At 36.1% G+C, this 17,583-nt stretch overlaps 2 protein-coding genes across 5 annotated transcripts in view; one reads left to right on the top strand and one right to left on the bottom strand.

Annotated features, from left to right (window-relative positions):
• The window catches only part of LOC115230949 (protein C12orf4 homolog), a 163,138-nt gene extending 162,926 nt beyond the window's left edge, over nt 1–212 (bottom strand). Inside the window, exon 1 of the mRNA XM_029801056.2 lies at nt 66–212. The gene's annotated coding sequence lies outside the window, so the exon portion shown is untranslated. The remainder of the gene's footprint in view (nt 1–65) is intronic.
• The window catches only part of LOC115232352 (ecdysone-induced protein 75B, isoforms C/D-like), a 229,909-nt gene continuing 212,513 nt past the window's right edge, over nt 188–17,583 (top strand). For 2 of the 4 annotated variants that reach the window (XM_036514920.1, XM_036514924.1), the window contains exon 1: nt 1,429–1,840. In XM_036514920.1, the coding sequence (XP_036370813.1) occupies nt 1,795–1,840 (46 nt within the window). In that variant the 5' untranslated portion in view covers nt 1,429–1,794. Of the gene's footprint in view, nt 388–1,427; nt 1,841–17,583 lie in introns of those variants that run through there. The other 2 variants (XM_036514926.1, XM_036514917.1) reach the window with 2 other exon arrangements.

Raw genomic sequence — 17,583 nt, 5'->3', positions numbered from 1 at the left:
GAAAAGGAATGGGGTGCTATTGAGAATAGGAGTTGATGAAATATCGGTATAGGGTTTTTACTTACATGAGGTTAGTCAGCAGATAAACTAAAAAAACAGTGGAAACATGAATAACGGTGAGAATTGACAATGATGGTGGTGGTGATAATGGAAGTAGTAAGACATATTCTGCAGTAACGTAGGAGAAGGAAGAGGGAACAATATAAAGTAGAACAGGGGGAGGAGGAGGAATAATAATAGAGAGTGTGAGAGAGGGTGTATTAGTTCACCTCCCCTTCCTTTTTCTACTACTCACCGGTGACATTCACCGCCAAAGCACATGGACTTTAAATCGGCGAAGAGGGCATATAAACAAGCGAGAAAAAGAAAATATTTATTATATTATAGGTATATAAATTTGTTTTGATATTTTAAAAATATATTTTTTGTTTTTTCTGCTGTAATCAATTTATTTTTGTTTTTTTTTTGCTTTGATGTAAATAATAACTTTGTTGATCGAAAAATAATAATAAAACCGAACACAAACATTAAAAGTGTACAACTAGATGTAAATAATAACATTAGTTTGCTAATGGTTAATTAATTTCATTTGTCTTCTTTGTATTACTGATTAATGACAAAAAATAATACATGTATATACTTCTGTACATATACGAATAAATGTATATATATATATATATGTTTGTTTGTATGTGTGTATGTATTAATATCAGAGAGTAAACATGAAGACCAATATATTCGACTACTTGTCTAGATATATATTTGTTGACACAGTTTTTAATCCTTGCTATTAAAACACCAAAATAATCACAGACTTTCTAAGCAAAGTAAAAATTATAACTTTGCTTATTGTTTTTAAATCGGTGAAAACAACACTTCGAGAAAACCTCAATTCATTTCCCGCAAAATACAAACGCATGCAAGTACATTATATCTTTGATCATAAAACTTTAAAAATTCTTGGAAAAGTAATTATTTTCCCCCGTTGGCATGTCGAAATTATTTTCGTCGTGGAACGTAAAAAAAAAAAAACTAAAAATTTTATTTTAAAAAATAACTCCTTTTCCTGAAACTCAATCCATTTCTTTTATTTTATTAAATATAAAATCGATTTTCTATTATGAAACAAATATAATCTGAAAGATTTTGATTTATTTTATTTCTTTTAACTTGGTTACTAAATCCAGCATCGCATCAGCACTTCTCTTTGTACGTCTTCCTCTGTTCTAGCAAGAGTTTAAATATCATAAGATTTTGAGTGCGCGGTAGAGTTCTCCGTTTTTATTGTACCATTGTCTATCTGAGTGTGCGCGTATGTTTCCAGCGTATTGTACTGTACTCACCCGCTGTGCACCATTCATGTAACCAACCAGTCAGACATTGATATTATCCTAGTTGTGACGTAATCACCCGCCGTCCTACTGTTGCTGTAGATAATAGTGCTGATGCTGCTGCCAGTGACCATTGCAGCACCGTTCGTCGTAATCGTTATGGTTATGATGCTCGTTGTTGTTGTCGTTGCTTTCTCATAGTGGGAGGAGTTGCCGTCGTTCTGTTGTAGTAGTTAGAGGAGGAAAGAGGAAAAAGACTAAAGAAAAGGAGGTGGTAAATTGGGAAAAAGAAAAAAAAATGTTAGTAGTAGTAGACAGCGAGGAGGAGTAAGGAGCGGTGGAGAAAGTGTGAGCTAGACTGCAAGTCGGTGAACACGGAAGCAACAAGCACCTGCTCGGGCCGCTGCCATGTTGGCGTGCATTGTGGGAACGTGTGGCAACCAAACTGGGTCAGTCGCTAGCGATGGAGGAAAATCGGTCACAGAAGACATTGGTAGACAGTACAGCTGGTAAGCAATTCTCACTTCTTTGCGGATTCGCTGTTTTAATTGTTGTAGAAACACTTTTTTCTGCATCCCACTTCAGCTTTACCTATATTGGTATGTCATATTATATTCTGTTTCTCGTTTTTACTATCACCCTTAAATATCGTAAGTTTTATCCAAGGGATTTTTCATCGTGTAAACATATATGTAACTAACGCTAAAGCTGATACATCTATGTTGCAGCGAGTGTTTGTGTGCGTGTTATATTTCGCAGCAAACATGACGGGTTTTAAAAGGCTTTGTTAGAAAATTAGGTCAGCTTTATTAGTTCGCAAACAACTTGAGAGTTTTCTCATTTAAAAGTTTGCCACAACTATTCACATGCATTGAACAAATCAGAATTCATCTAAAGAGAATGCTAATATTTTTCTTCATAGAATCTCATTCTTATATGCCTGTTATATTTGCTTCAAGAAAATGAGCGCAAGGCAAGTCTGTCTGGGAATACGGGTCACCCGTCTAGAAGTAGGTCACTTCACAACTCAACAAGCTAGAATTATAAGTTCGCAGATTTTACTTTTAAGATCTGAATTAGCGAGGAGAATGTATGAACAAGAGATTGTATTAAAACAACCAAATAGTTCTAGTATTTTTCCTGCTTGTTTGTGAATCTATAGAATCACTTTTCTTAGTTTATTCTCTTGATGTGTACTGAATGGCCCAACACGTGCCCTCGTAAGTCTGGACTCTACGTCATAATTATAACTACTTGGTTTATTGAATATTTCAAATATATTCTTCATCTCCAATAGCAAACAGAAATCACTAAACTTGATACAGTTCCTCAAAGATTAGCTATGCAAATATTCCGGCGCCGCCCACTTGTTTTATTGTGTAAGATCGTCTTGTTACACAACTTATATTCCGTACTCATATCCGTGCGTCTGACATAACCTCAAGTAAAGACGCAATAGCACGAACGTCAGTGCTTACAATTCTTTCTTTTCCAATGTCGAGAAATGTGTTCTATTGTTGATCACCAAGGTTTACTGATAATATATTTATTTCCATACTTAGTAATTAAATGATTATATATATATATATATATATATATATATATATATATATATATATATATATATATATATATATACATACATACACACCAAAATATAAATGCATACACGCATTCTCGGAGATATTTGTAACATCACCTAGAAATGTATGCCAAATCATGTTTTCAAACATTGATGCGACATCAGAAAATAACAGGAAAATTGTTTTGTTTGCACCGATATTATTTCTTTCTTTCCCTCTCTTTGTGTTATACATGTATATTATGTATCTAGCTATATCGGTAACATATATACACACACAATGCGTTGGGTACAGTGGACATTATATTTCTCTATTATCTGAAAAAAAGTCAGCCTAATAGTTTCACTATTGACATATATAAACAGAAGTTTATATATATATACATACACACACACACGCGCGCAAATGTAGCTTTTATATGTGTCTGTATATGTTTATGAAGATGTTTGTATGTGTATAAATAAACACATAAATGCATATGGGGTTTTATCTATTTACACACACACACACATTGCCTTATTTTTCAGCCTTAAGCTAAAACTATTAAGACTTCCTGTGTTCTTATTTCTTTTCTTCTTTTTTTTTGCTTTTGCAATAAATAGGTTACACACATACACACTCGTTGTGCGTATATGGGTTTTATACATACATACATGCATACAGTTTATATATATATAGGTTATGTATATTTTGTATGTAGGTTATATATATATATATATATATACACACACACACACATGTAAATGAATTTATATACATATTTGTGTGTGTGTATATATATATATATATATATATATACGCACACACACATATACACATATATCGTTGTTTTAACATGAATGGGTCAGACGGAATTGTTGGGCAACTTTGTCTGCGGCTGGATGTTCTCCTGCTGACATCCCTCACCTGTTTCCAAATAGGATAGTATTTTCCCTATAACCAGACTAGTTAACATGGGAGATTAGAAACAAAGGACATAGCTTGTATGACAGTGAAGCTCACTTACAATTATCATCACACGATTGCAAAACAAGGAGATACACACAACTAGCTTTTATTTTTAATTTCTGCCAAATCAAACCACAAGTGTTTGGTCAGTCTGGGGCTGTACTAGAAATTTGCCTAAAGTGCCATGTTGTAGGACTGAACCTGAAACCACTTGGTCAGAAAGCATATTTCTTAACCAAACATCCCCGTTTGTGCCTATATATGCATGCATATACACACACATATATCACTGTATTGTCCAGACTATCAGATGTTGGTCACAATTCACTTTGCATTGTTCTAATCTTCAAATGATGCCAACGCACAGGTGTGTGTTTGTATGTATCTCTTTCTCTCTGTATGTATGCATGTATATACACACACACACATACATATTTTAGTGGGGAAGGCCATTTTATGGGATTACCCTGAGTTTCCCGTCCATAAAGGGTTTAACTTTATGGCGTATTGTCAGACCTGAAAACCTGTTGGTCTAAGATCTCTTAAAAAATGGAGGGGAAAGGCCTCGTAAAAGGCCTTAAGCTTTTCCCCTTCCATATTTTGAAGAAGTCTTAGGCCAACACGTTTTGGGGTCTGACAATATGTCATAAAATTAAACCCTTTATGGATGGGAAACTCGGGGTAATCTCATAAGACAGCCTTCCCCGGTAAAAATCATATACTACTCTACATCTTAGAGTGAGCTTCTTCTCCGGATTTGTTTTCTACAAATATATATATATATATATATATATATTCAAAATGTGACCGCGTGTGTACTGTTGGCGATTTTTTTTCCTTTGTCTTCCCTTCTCCTATGTTTCCCACGAAGAGCTCCGCTTGAAACGTTAAACCCTCCTTCTTTCCTGAGCGTCCAATAATACTATATTTGTTCCACGTCCTCGTGTTGTTGTGCTTTTTGTGCTTTCTTGTTTGGATTAACTATATACATATAGAAAGAGAAAGAGCCAGGCAAAAATAAATCCTTAGAAAATCTTTACAGCTGTTTCAAAATTTTAGCAGCTGGTTGATGTAGTAATACATACTACTCAAATGGGTGTGCTTACTGATACAGTATTAAACATCAAGCATGTAGAAATTATTCTGAACATGCACACATATTTCACTTAGGCATTGTTACTAATAACCTGGTGTAGAACTCAATATACATATGCTTACTGATCTGTACTCGATATATATATATATATATATATATATATATATATATATATATATATATATATATATATATATAAATAAATAAATAAATAATAATAACAGACAGATAATGTGTCAATTTGTATATATAGATATGTGTGTGTATGTATATACATATATATATATATCAGTTCAGTAAAATTTAGATTCAGTTGAATATGTTAAGTTAAAGGCACCAGAATTTAGTATGGTATTATCCATATAATTCAAAATGGGGTGCTTATAATCAAAATAAGCAACAAGATTGCTCTACATTTTAAATAATTGATGTAATATTTGCATTGTTCAATTAAACGAAGTCACAAGAAACAATAGTACTGCATTACCTCTGGATATTCTTGTTGCTTATTTTGATTATATATATAAATATATATTATTGTATTTCGGAATGGTCAGTTTGCCAGTAAAAACACACGCACTATATATTTGGTGTTACTTTACTTCAATGTTATTTATTTTTTACATTAATCTTAATCTTATTGCGGCCAAATATATAGTGCGTGTGTTTTTATTGGCTAAACTGGCAAAATGACCATTCCGAAATACAACAATATCTGTTTCAACACATGATTTCACATAAAAAATCTTGCACAAGAAATATATAAATATAAATATATATATATATATATATATATATATTCATTTAACATCCATGTTCCATACAAGAATGAGTCAGATGTATATATGTCAGCACATGGTATGTATTCATATGTAGGTGTATGTATGTGTACATTTGTATATATGTACACACAAACATGTCATCCTCTGTCAATGTCTGTCCTTAATGCTTGCATGTGTTGGATGACTTAACAGGAATTGACAGCTCTGTCGTAAAGTTTGCTTTCTATGTTTGGATGCGCTTCTTAATGTGAGCTCTTTACTAAGTTCACTTGGTACTTTCTTTGTAGCCAACACTAATGAAGTAAAACATGCAACTTAGATCCCCTTTAACTAAATGGAGCTACAGTAGAAAAGGAGACAGCTTTATGTTAGGGAAAGAGAGGTTAAAGTATGAAAGGAGGCCCAAAATAGAACAGGTTTCTTGATCCAGGAGTGGGGTGAGGGAAGCCATGTAGCTACCCACATAGAAGGATGAGTAGGAGTTACTTGGGTAGGGCTGGAAAGTGAGATACAATAGATGTGATGACTGTGTCTTCATGGACCCAGGTACATTCACATAGATGAGAGATGGGTGACAGAATAACAAGAAGTATGAATGCATTGGAGAGTGTGAGGCATGGTTAGAGATGTGGAATGTGTGAAGAGATTAATATAATAATTGGAAACAATGACTGAGGAGTGCTCAATGATAAATATTAGAGAAAAGAGCAGGTGATTATGTAGGGTTGAGGAGTGGATGAATATTGGATAAGGGTGAAAGGGATCATTGATGATATTCTTTTTCTGCATGTTGAACAAGGCCATTTACCCCTCTTCTTTCCTACTTACTAAAGCCTTGGCCTTTACTAAGTTTATCTTGAGACTTCTTGATTCTAAGTTTAGCTTCCATGTCTGGAATTGCCTCTCTAATTCTACTATAGACTCAGCTATGTAAACTAGATCATTAGCATATCAGAGTTTCCATGGAGAGCCATTCTTACTTAAATTCCTTTGTGATGTCCTGTATGACTCATGAATAGGACTGAGACCTTGTACTCAGTGAAATACCTTCTTCAAGTCAATGAATGTCAAGCCAATGAATGTTATAGCCAACCCGTTTTTTTTGTTTTTTTTTTCAGTTGTCTCACTATGAAAACTGCATCAGTGATACTTCTGGGTACAAAGCCAAACTGCAATTCATGTAGATCTACTTGTCACCTTCATAACCTGATCTAGTTGTTTGATTCCTCTATAATTTCTTTTCTCTAAGGCATCACCTTTGCTTTTATAGTAGTTCACAATAATACTGTTATGCCAGTCATTTTGTACAACATTTCCTGTGTTACTTGATTAACTATGTGGGTAGTAAATACGTATATTACCAAGTATTTTGTGCATTTCTGCAACTATCCTTGATGGACCAACAACTTTACCTCTCTTCAAATCATCGGAAACTTTATCTACCAAGTTGCCATTGGCTTAAATTGCTGGTCCATCTGTAAGGTCAGTTTGAGGTACCCCTTGCATTTTCTATGTTCAACAACCTCTCATAATTGTGTTTTGATGCCACTATCTTGTCTTCCACATTGATAGAGAGCATGCTTTCATTCAGAATACATTTCTCACTAATGTTGTCCTGCCTTTGTCTCATACACTCTCTCACAATCCTGAACACTTCACACATTGCAGGGTATGCATGAATTTCTTTCTATCTCACCGTTATCTAAGTATGAGAGTCACCTAAATACTTTTCTAGCCATTTGATAATGCTTTCCTTCTATGTTTTCCAAGCTTGTCTCTGAACTCTTACTTCCCTATTTTCATTCCATCACCACATCACATTCAGTTATGATGGGGCTTACAGTAAACAATATGAGACATCTGATTTGTAGCCCTAAGCAGGTTATTATGTAGACATTCCCAGTTGTCATCTACACTATCTTTCTCCCTATAGTCATATGTATCAATTATAACTTCTTGAAACCTATGCCCAACTGCAGGATCTTTTAAATTCCATGTCTTCCTTCTCCATATCATCTTTGGTTTCTGTGTCTGTCTTGTTCTGGCTCTCATGTCACTAGCCATGTTGTGTAGTGCATTCTTCACCAGGAAAGGCTTTTATTTTTCTTTTTTTACAATGACCCTTCTGTTCTGTCCTCTTGCGAAAATGTAATCTATCTGATTTGAATGGTCACCAGATTGGTAGGTGACGAGGTGCTTAACTGATATGTGTGCATATAGATACACATACACACATGCATACATATTAGTTATATATCTATTTTAGCTATTAATATGTTAACATTTTTTATCAGCAGTTGATCTGTGAGAAAGTCTTCTTTTTTTTTTTAATTTAATAATCTGGGCCAGTTTTTGTTCTCAGATTGTTTTGACTCTTGTGTGATATATCTAACAACAGTTTTCTTACACTCCTCCCTCAAGATAGCATTAATAAATTATTGATAACCAATGGAGTTTTCCCTATTAGTCATAGAGCATTATTATCATTGGTTGTAATCGTTTGTAATTTCTTCTTAATTATATCCTTAACCCCCCCCCCCCCCCCCACAAAAAAAAAAAAACTCTGACTAATGATGGAATTTCTGTTGTATGTTTATAAAATTCAAATCTATAAATATTTAATAGTATTCAAAAATGATTTGAGCCTTGTGAATTATTACTTTTTTTTGTACTTACATTGCCCAGGTGTTTTTACACCCATCTCCTTTGTTCATTCTTGAAATGTTTATATTGCTTTTAGAAAAAAAGGAAAGGAAGCTGTTGTATATTTTCTTTGCGTGTTATTTCCGTTCCCGTTTTCATTCAGTTTGCTGTTGAATCTCATGCTTTCGCTTTTACAAATTTACTTCCAAACTAAGCCAACTATTTTAATTGGTGGGAGTGTGTGTGTGTTATGTGATTGTTATAAAGTTTCAGCTATATTCAGTCAGGTAAGGAAATAAGAATTTAATTAATGAGTTTGTTTAAATGATTGATGAGGTGATATATTACAAAATGTAATGTTACCTATGAGTACTTTGAAAGATTTCTGTGCACAGCATAAATTTATTAACTTAAGCCCCTGTACCTGGCTTTTGTTGACATGGAGAAAGCCTTCGACAGGGTCCCCCGATCCCTTATCTGGTGGGCAATGAGAAAACTAGGGATAGATGAATGGTTAGTGAGAGCTGTGCGGACCATGTATAGGGACGCCGCTAGTAGGGTGAGGGTTGGAAATGAGTACAGTGAAGAATTCCGGGTAGAGGTAGGGGTCCACCAAGGCTCAGTACTCAGCCCCCTCCTATTTATCATAGTCCTCCAGGCAATAACGGAGGAATTCAAGACAGGATGCCCTTGGGAGCTCCTCTATGCTGATGACCTTGCTCTAATTGCTGAGTCGCTATCAGAACTGGAGGAGAAGTTTCAGGTGTGGAAACAAGGATTAGAATCGAAGGGCCTCAGAGTCAATCTAGCTAAAACCAAAGTCGTAATCAGTAGGAAGGTAGACAAATCACAAACACCTTCAGGTAGATGGCCCTGCTCGATCTGTAGAAAAGGTGTAGGTAGAAACTCTATAAGATGCACCAAGTGTAAGCTATGGACACATAAGAGATGCAGCAATGTCAAAGGAAGGCTAACTAGGAAGATGGTTTTTGTATGTGGCAGATGCTCAGGAACAATAAACACTGAAAATGCTCTGAGACCAACTTCCGTCACTTTCCAGGGAGAAAAACTAGAAATAGTTGATAGTTTCCGTTACCTAGGTGACCAAGTCAGCAGCGGGGGCGGGTGTGCTGAAAGTGTAACTGCTAGAGTAAGAATAGCTTGGGCAAAGTTCAGAGAGCTCTTACCTCTGCTGGTGACAAAAGCCTCTCGCACAGAGTGAAAGGCAGACTGTATGATGCGTGTGTACGAACAGCCATGCTACATGGCAGTGAAACATGGGCCGTGACTGCTGAGGATATGCGTAAGCTCGCTAGAAATGAAGCCAGTATGCTCCGATGGATGTGTAATGCCGGTACTCACACTCGGCAGAGTGTAAGTACCTTGAGAGAAAAGCTGGACCTAAGAAGCATCAGTTGTGGTGTGCAAGAGAGACGTTTGCGCTGGTATGGTCATGTGGCGAGAATGGATGAAGATAGTTGTGTGAAAAAGTGCCACACCCTAGCGGTTGAGGGAACCTGTGGAAGAGGCAGACCCAGGAAAACCTGGGACGAGGTGGTGAAGCACGACCTTCGAACTTTAGGTCTCACTGAGGAAATGACTAGAGACCGAGACCTCTGGAAGTGTGCTGTGCGCGAGAAGACCCGGCAGGACAAGTGAGTCCACAACCCGTGGCCTTCTACATGGGATGGAGCCAGCCTACGTATGCATACCTTCCCTTCTTGGGACACAAAACTCTACTTGTGAAGACGTGTTGAGGCAAGTGAGGATCAGAATCGAAATCGATCAATGGAAATTGCGGATGTGCTACCAGTGCCGGTGGCATGTCGAAACTCTGCTTGTGAAGACCCATTGAGGCAAGTGAGGATCAGAATCAAAATCGATCAATGGAAATTGCAGATGTGTTACCAGTGCCGGTGGCATGTAAGAGAACTTTCCATTTCGTGTCCGTTGCCAGCCTCGCCTGGCCCTCGTGCCGGTGGCACATAAAAAGCACCATCCGTTCGTGGCCGTTTGCCAGCTCTGTCTGGCACCAGTGCGGGTGGCACGTAAAAAGCACCCACTACACTCACGGAGTGGTTGGCGTTAGGAAGGGCATCCAGCCGTAGAATCACTGCCAGATTTGACTGGGCCTGATGAAGCCTTCTGGCTTCACAGACCCCAGTAGAACCGTCCAACCCATGCTAGCATGGAAAACGGACGCTAAATGATGATGATGATGATGATGATATATAAACTTATAATTATTTATTGTTGGAATTTTATGAAGCTATATATATTTGTATGTAGCTGTATAGCTACTTCTGACATTTATTTAAAAATATCACCATCATCATTGTGGTCATTGTGTTTATGCCCACTTTTTCCATGCTGCCACGGGCTGGACAAAATATGGAGCTATATTTTATGGCTAGATGCCCATCCTGATACCAACTTTTGCTTGTTTTCAAGTAAGGTACAGTATTCCACTAATCTTGGCATATTTAACTGCCAAACTGCTAGACAGATGAACATCACTGTTACTTAAGCAGTATCAGTGCAGACTCATGGAGACACACAAAATTTATTTCTAGGTACCAAATTTCATTCACTCTGATAGCTAAGTGGAGACTCCTTTCCCCACCAAACCCCTAAACTTGAACCTCACCACTAGATGCAGTTTAAAGTATTGCCCAGTATATATCTTCCCTCTATCCAATTTATTAAAAAAAAAATTAATACATTTATATTATAAAATTTATCAAAATATATTGCCCAAAGTGAGTTACCATTTACTATGGCCAAAACATTACCTGAATTAACTTTTTGATTTTTTTTATGGTATTGTTCCAGAGACCGTTTAAGGGGTTTAGTTGGACACCCCTGCTCCAACACTTATCCTATTGATCCCTTTTGCCAAACCACTATGATATGGGGATGTAAACAAACCAATACAAGTTGTAAATCAGTGCAGGCAGACAAACACAAAGAAATGCACATGCACAGGACAGACTTATACACAATTTCCGTCTAATCCATCTGCTAGGCATTTACTTAGGGCTACAGTAGAAAATTTTCCAAAGGTAGAGTGCAGTGAGACCGAGCCTAAAACCACATCATTGCAAAATAAACTTCTTAAATACACAGCCATACCTGCACCTTTATAATAATTTTATTTTATAAAATTTTTTGCTATTATATTGTGTTTTAGCAATGATTGCTGCAGAGTGTGTTTGGTGTATAGCTTGGTTTTTATTCCTGTTCATAATTAACCCACATTGCATATGTATCTACTGCCCTTCAGAAAAGCAGACACATTATATAATATCAGTTGATTTCTTTTATAATACTTTGTTCTTTGGTTGAATTTACACTGTAAAAGCATGTTCTTACATGAAAAGTTATCAGATCCTCATACAAATTCTCCCCTCTGTATATCTTACTATTTTTAAAATTTGGGTGGGGTAACCCTATGTGATGTAAATTGGGTTTTGCAAGTAAAATACTACCACTGTTGGCACTCAAGTGCAGTTGTAAGAATTCATGTAAGAATTTACATCTCTTTTAGAATTATTGCACTGTTTGCATTTTTAAAAGCATTCTTGGGGGAAAAAATATATAAATTAGTTGAGATGTATTTGCTGAAAAATGGTGTACAAGTAATCTTAGAATCTCTTGTTCTATAACTGTGAATTATATTATGTAGGTTAACCCTGAATGCATTTTCTCCTTTTATAGTTATTTTGTATTCCTAGTCAGACATTTTATCTGAAATCTCATTTTCTGTGAAGGAAGGCAGTGCCTGAGACATTTTACAGAACTTCTGTGACTGGCAGAAAGAATGTATTTTCAAACCAGAGCCCTAATGCTAGCAAAAGAGTCATCATCATCATTTAACATCTATCTTCCATGCTGGCATGGGTGGGACAGTTTGACAGGATCTGACAAGTTGGAGGACTGTGGGTAATGCTAAACCAGGCAATGCATTTACTGCCGGAGTAGGCCAAGAACTCAAAATGTAATGAGTCAGGACAAATACTTCAAGGCATCCTGTTGGGTGTTCTTATGAGTAAGCCAATCCATCACTCTGGGTTTGTACTTTTTTTATTGTCCTTGAAAGTATGAAAGTTCAAGTTGACTTTGACATGATTTGAACTCAGAACAGAGAGAGTTAAAACAAATATTGCAAGGCATTCTGTTTAACAGGTTGTCATAATAATTAACATAAAATTGAATTTTAGGAAGTTATTTTTATAAGTTTCAGTTGAACATTGGTGGTTGATGTAATCAGCTGCCCCCCTCCAAATTTTAGGCCTTGTACTTATAGTAGAAAGACAACTTATTCTACTGAGGTCAACTTTGTTTTTCATCCTTTCGAGGTCAATAGATTAAGTACCAGTGAAACACTGGGGTTGATGTGATCAATTGTCTTCCTCTCCACAAAATTCAGGCCTTGTGCCCACAGTAGAAAGGATTATTATTATTATTATTGATGATTGTCTTGCTGCCCGCCTTTAATTGGACAGGCAAGGCAGTTTCCCTTTGCCTGGTGGCTGTGGCAAAAGAAGTTGTGTGGTGGACGAGGCTGAAAGGCATGAGGGCAGATACTTTCCTCTTTGGTAGAGGTCTCATTGACTTCTTCAAGTTTCACCTGAAATGGAAATTGAAAGTCGAGAGACAAGTGCTATCCTTGAGTGGTTTTATTGAAAGGTGGGTGAAAGTTGCAAAAATAGTAAGAGTGGATGGTACCTCTCTAAGTGTAGACCTGTGAGTTGGAGAAAGGGAAATGGAAGGAGTGCTTGCTCTTGATTTTCAGGGAGATCTCAGACAGTAGGGTTCCTTGATTATCCCCAGAGGTCATTCTGTATCAGGAGAGCTATATCTCTATCATCCCTGCCTTTTCTTTTTAACTTTGTATACTGTGTATATTTCCCTTCTTTTTCATTGTATACTGTGAATATCCCCCTCTTTTTTATTTTATCATTTCATTATATGTAAATCCCCACACTTTGTGCCAGTCTTTGTATTGTCTCCCCTCATCCACCCTGGTGGCAAATAAGTGATATTATTATTGCAGTGAGCTGACAGAGTTACTAAAGCATCAGACAAAATGCTAAGTGGCTTTACTTCTGGCACTTTAGGTTCCAAGTTCAAAAACTAAGTACCAGTTGAGCACTGGGGGTTGATGTAATTGACTAACTCCTCCCCCAAAATTTCAGGCCTTATTATTATCGTTATTATTACTATAAGGTGGCAAGTTGGTAGAATCATTAGCCCGCTGGGCAAAATGCTTAGCGGTATTTCGTCTGCCGCTACGTTCTGAGTTCAAATTCTGCTGAGGTTGACTTTGTCTTTCATCCTTTCAGGGTCGATAAATTATCATTGAAACACAGGCGTCGATATAATTGATTAGTCCCCTCCACCAAAATTTTGGGCCTTGTGCTAATAGTAGATAGGATTATTATTATTATTTTTCCCTATTGAAATTGTTGTTTAAAAACAGATGAACAAACAGGAAAATATAAGTTGAATATTCATGATAATATATTAACTGTTTTTGAATAAGTATCGTAACTAAGAAAAAAATAATTGAATAATATCATTAAATGCAAGTAGAATAAGTTTATAAGTCTCTAACAAAGACTTGATATTAGGTTACCTATATTATAAAAGAAAATACTAGTTATAGCTTCTTGGCAGCAAAGTATGAACTATGAGAAGTAAATGGAAGACTACTTTTTCTTAAATTCACAAATGTAGAACTGTTAAATGAAAGTTTCCTGAAATTCCATAAATTACGTTTGCAAACACGATAGGCAATTCCCCCAAGATTAGCAATGCACTTCCCCAAAGTGATCTTGAGTCATTTTGGAATGTAAATAAGTAATGTATGCTATGCTATTACCATCTGGCAAACTAAGCTATGTAGAATGAATGTTACTCCTAGAAATTGTATCATCAACAATGACATTTTCCTACAATTGATGAAAAAATATGGAATGAAAAGTCACCTGGGAAAGATGTGGTTGTTTGTGTGAAAAGTTGACATTTCATATTCATTTAGTGATTTCTAGTGAAGAAAAAGTAAAAGAAAATGTTTAACATCAAATTAGAAGCTAAGAATAGAGGGGAAAAAGTAATTTATCAAGGAAGTTTAAGTATATTACAGATGTAATGTTCGAGGTAAATATGCTTATAAAGTTATATAATAAGTTGCCTGAATTAATTTCTTCAAAAATTTTTAGGTGCAGGGTGTGTAGGCTGTGAGTAGTCACAAAAGAAGGAACTGTTCAGAACAGTTTCCTGTAAACAAGATGGTCTTCTGTTTACTTGCAAATCTTCAATATAATGGTCCAGTGACAGCTCAGTTGGGGTTTGCAAAAATATCTGTCCTTTTGTAGGTACTATAAGCACAAAGTTTCTACTTTTAATAACTGTAGTTATGAACATTGTAATAACTATCAACATTTTAATAAATATAGGTATCAGCATCAGTCTGCTCTTAACAGAAATGGATTTTATTGTTCCAGCAAATCCACAACTTGGTCTGTTCCAATAGCAGAGCTGTTAATCTGGCTAAAGGAATTCTTAGCTATATGACACACATATACACCATCACACAAGTTCATTATAAACTGAGCCAGGATTGCAAATCTGATTACTGGTGGCAATCCAATTACTATCTGTTTTCTCTGTCTTTGATAAGAACTGCTTTAATTAATTTTGTTAGAACTGAATAAATAGTAATTCTGAAAGCTATTGAAATTATAGAAGCTGTTGTCTTTCATCAACAAGCTCATCCTACTCCATAATGCCTTTGAAAATTTTTCTACCATTGTTTAGGATACAAGATTCTTAAAGAAATCCATATGTTGCCTGTTTTACAGTTTTATTGTAGTTTGCTTAACCTATTAACATTTAGTGTGAAAAAAATGTATTTTACTAGGTGGTGTGAGGAAATTTGATAGTTTCTTTTAAATTTTTTTATAAGGCTTAGTATATTTTAGCCATCTTGGACTAGTGGTTTTAAATTCCCTCATTTTATATATATATATACACACATCCATACATACATATGTATGTATGGAGATATATATATATATATATATATATATATATATACACAAACATACACACACACATGAGGTGGGTACTGGATTGTTTCTAGCATGGGGTAAAAGAAAATGCAGAATGATCAGTTAATTATGATTCTATATCACATGTTCCCCCCTCAGATCCACACACATATTGCAGCAGTTCTTCAGTTTTTTTTAAGCCCTGTAAAAAAACTCGCAAGGTTGGGCCTCCAAGCAGGTATTATACAGTAGCCTTAAAGTCAAGAACTTTTTAGCACCCCTTATATATATATATATGTATGTATGTATGTACACATACACATGAGTGAGTGGGGAAACGAAAGAAGGGCACTCAACCAATTTATTGAGTGTTACATGTATAGATCAAAACAGTTTGATTCAAGTTCATTGGTACTCTTGAGTTTCAAGTATGATGCTAGTTGTCAACCATTTTGAATTTGAATATTTCAAATTCAAAATGGCTGATGTCTAGCTCGAAACTCAAGAGTACCAATGAATTTGAATCAAACTGTTTTGATATATATATACACACACACACACACATACATACATATCTGGTAACTTGCACCATGCTTTCACTTATTGTTTAAGATACCTGTGTAGCTGCCAGCAGATAGCTGCATTTATAAGCAAATGAACAAACTAGAACAGTGTGAGATGATGTGCCTTGCCTAAGGATACAATATGCTGATCACTCCAGAAATTGAAGATATGAGTTCATTATCATGAGTCCAACACCCTTACCATAAGGCCATGTATCCTCCTCCTGTGTGTCTTTCCAATTGTGAACCACTCACCAGCATGTCGCAAATACTTATATTACACTTGAAAACTGATAATATGCATATTCAGCTTTTAACAAGATTTGAACCAATGCATAAGATAGATATGAAGCAAAATATCTATTAACCTTTTCATTACCATTTGTGGGTTGATATATATATAATGCCTTTGCTTCAATTAATTTTGAAAATAATGAAGAATTAATAAAATAACTTTGTCATGGTTATTCTGGCATTTGTAACATAAATCAACATGAAACTTTGATGGAAGGTTTTAATCTAGATCGCTTTAAATCAAAATGTTTGTATCATAGATCCAAGGGCAGTTTCAGATGGCTTAGTATCAAATGGGTTAAACAAAATTCAGAATCCCAAGGCAAGAAAAATATATACATCAAGCAATATTTATGCAAATAACTGTACTGAAAGACTTCACTTAATAAACGGAAACATCACATGTGCATAAAGCATAAAGTCAAATCTGACCGCTTTTTGCTGTCTTGTGTTATTAATCCAGTAATATATTTGAATAAATAGTAAGAGAAATTAATGCACTACATCTGTGTCATACACCAAGTATTTATTTGTGTGTGTGTGTGTATATATAGACTTATATTTGTGTATGTATCTATGTTTATACATATAAATGTATATATATGCATGTATGTGTATATAGATAGGTATTTGTATATATGCATGTTTATACCTGTGAATGTACATATGCATGTATGTGTATATAAATAGATATTTGTGTGTGTGTATATATATATATATATATATATATGTATAAACGATGATGATGATGCATATATGCATATTTATGTATATGTATACATGTGTGTGAATGTGTATTCATCATCATCATCATCATCGTTTAACGTCCGCTTCCATGCTAGCATGGGTTGGACGGTTCAACTGGGGTCTGGGAGCCCGAAGGCTGCACCAGGCCAGTCAGATGTGGCAGTGTTTCTACAGCTGGATGCCCTTCCTAACGCCAACCACTCCGAGAGTGTAGTGGGTGATTTTATGTGCCACCGACACAGGTGCCAGACGAGGCTGGCAACGGCCACGCTCGGATGGTGTTTTTTATGTGCCACCGACACAGGCCAGACGAGGCTGGCAGACGGCCACGCTCGGATGGTGTTTTTTTTTATGTGCCACCGACACAGGTGCCAGACGAGGCTGGCAGACGGCCACGCTCGGATGGGGTTGTTTTTATGTGCCACCGACACAGGTGCCAGACGAGGCTGGCAGACGGCCACGCTCGGATGGTGTTTTCTTATGTGTCACCGACACAGGTGCTAGACGAGGCTGGCGGACGGCCACGCTCGGAAGGTGTTTG

This window comes from Octopus sinensis, linkage group LG2 (assembly GCF_006345805.1).
Source record: "Octopus sinensis linkage group LG2, ASM634580v1, whole genome shotgun sequence".
In the NCBI taxonomy this organism is placed as follows: Eukaryota; Metazoa; Mollusca; class Cephalopoda; order Octopoda; family Octopodidae; genus Octopus; species Octopus sinensis.
The sequence above is the reverse complement of the archived record's forward strand: the minus strand, read 5'-3'. Positions and strand labels throughout refer to the sequence as shown.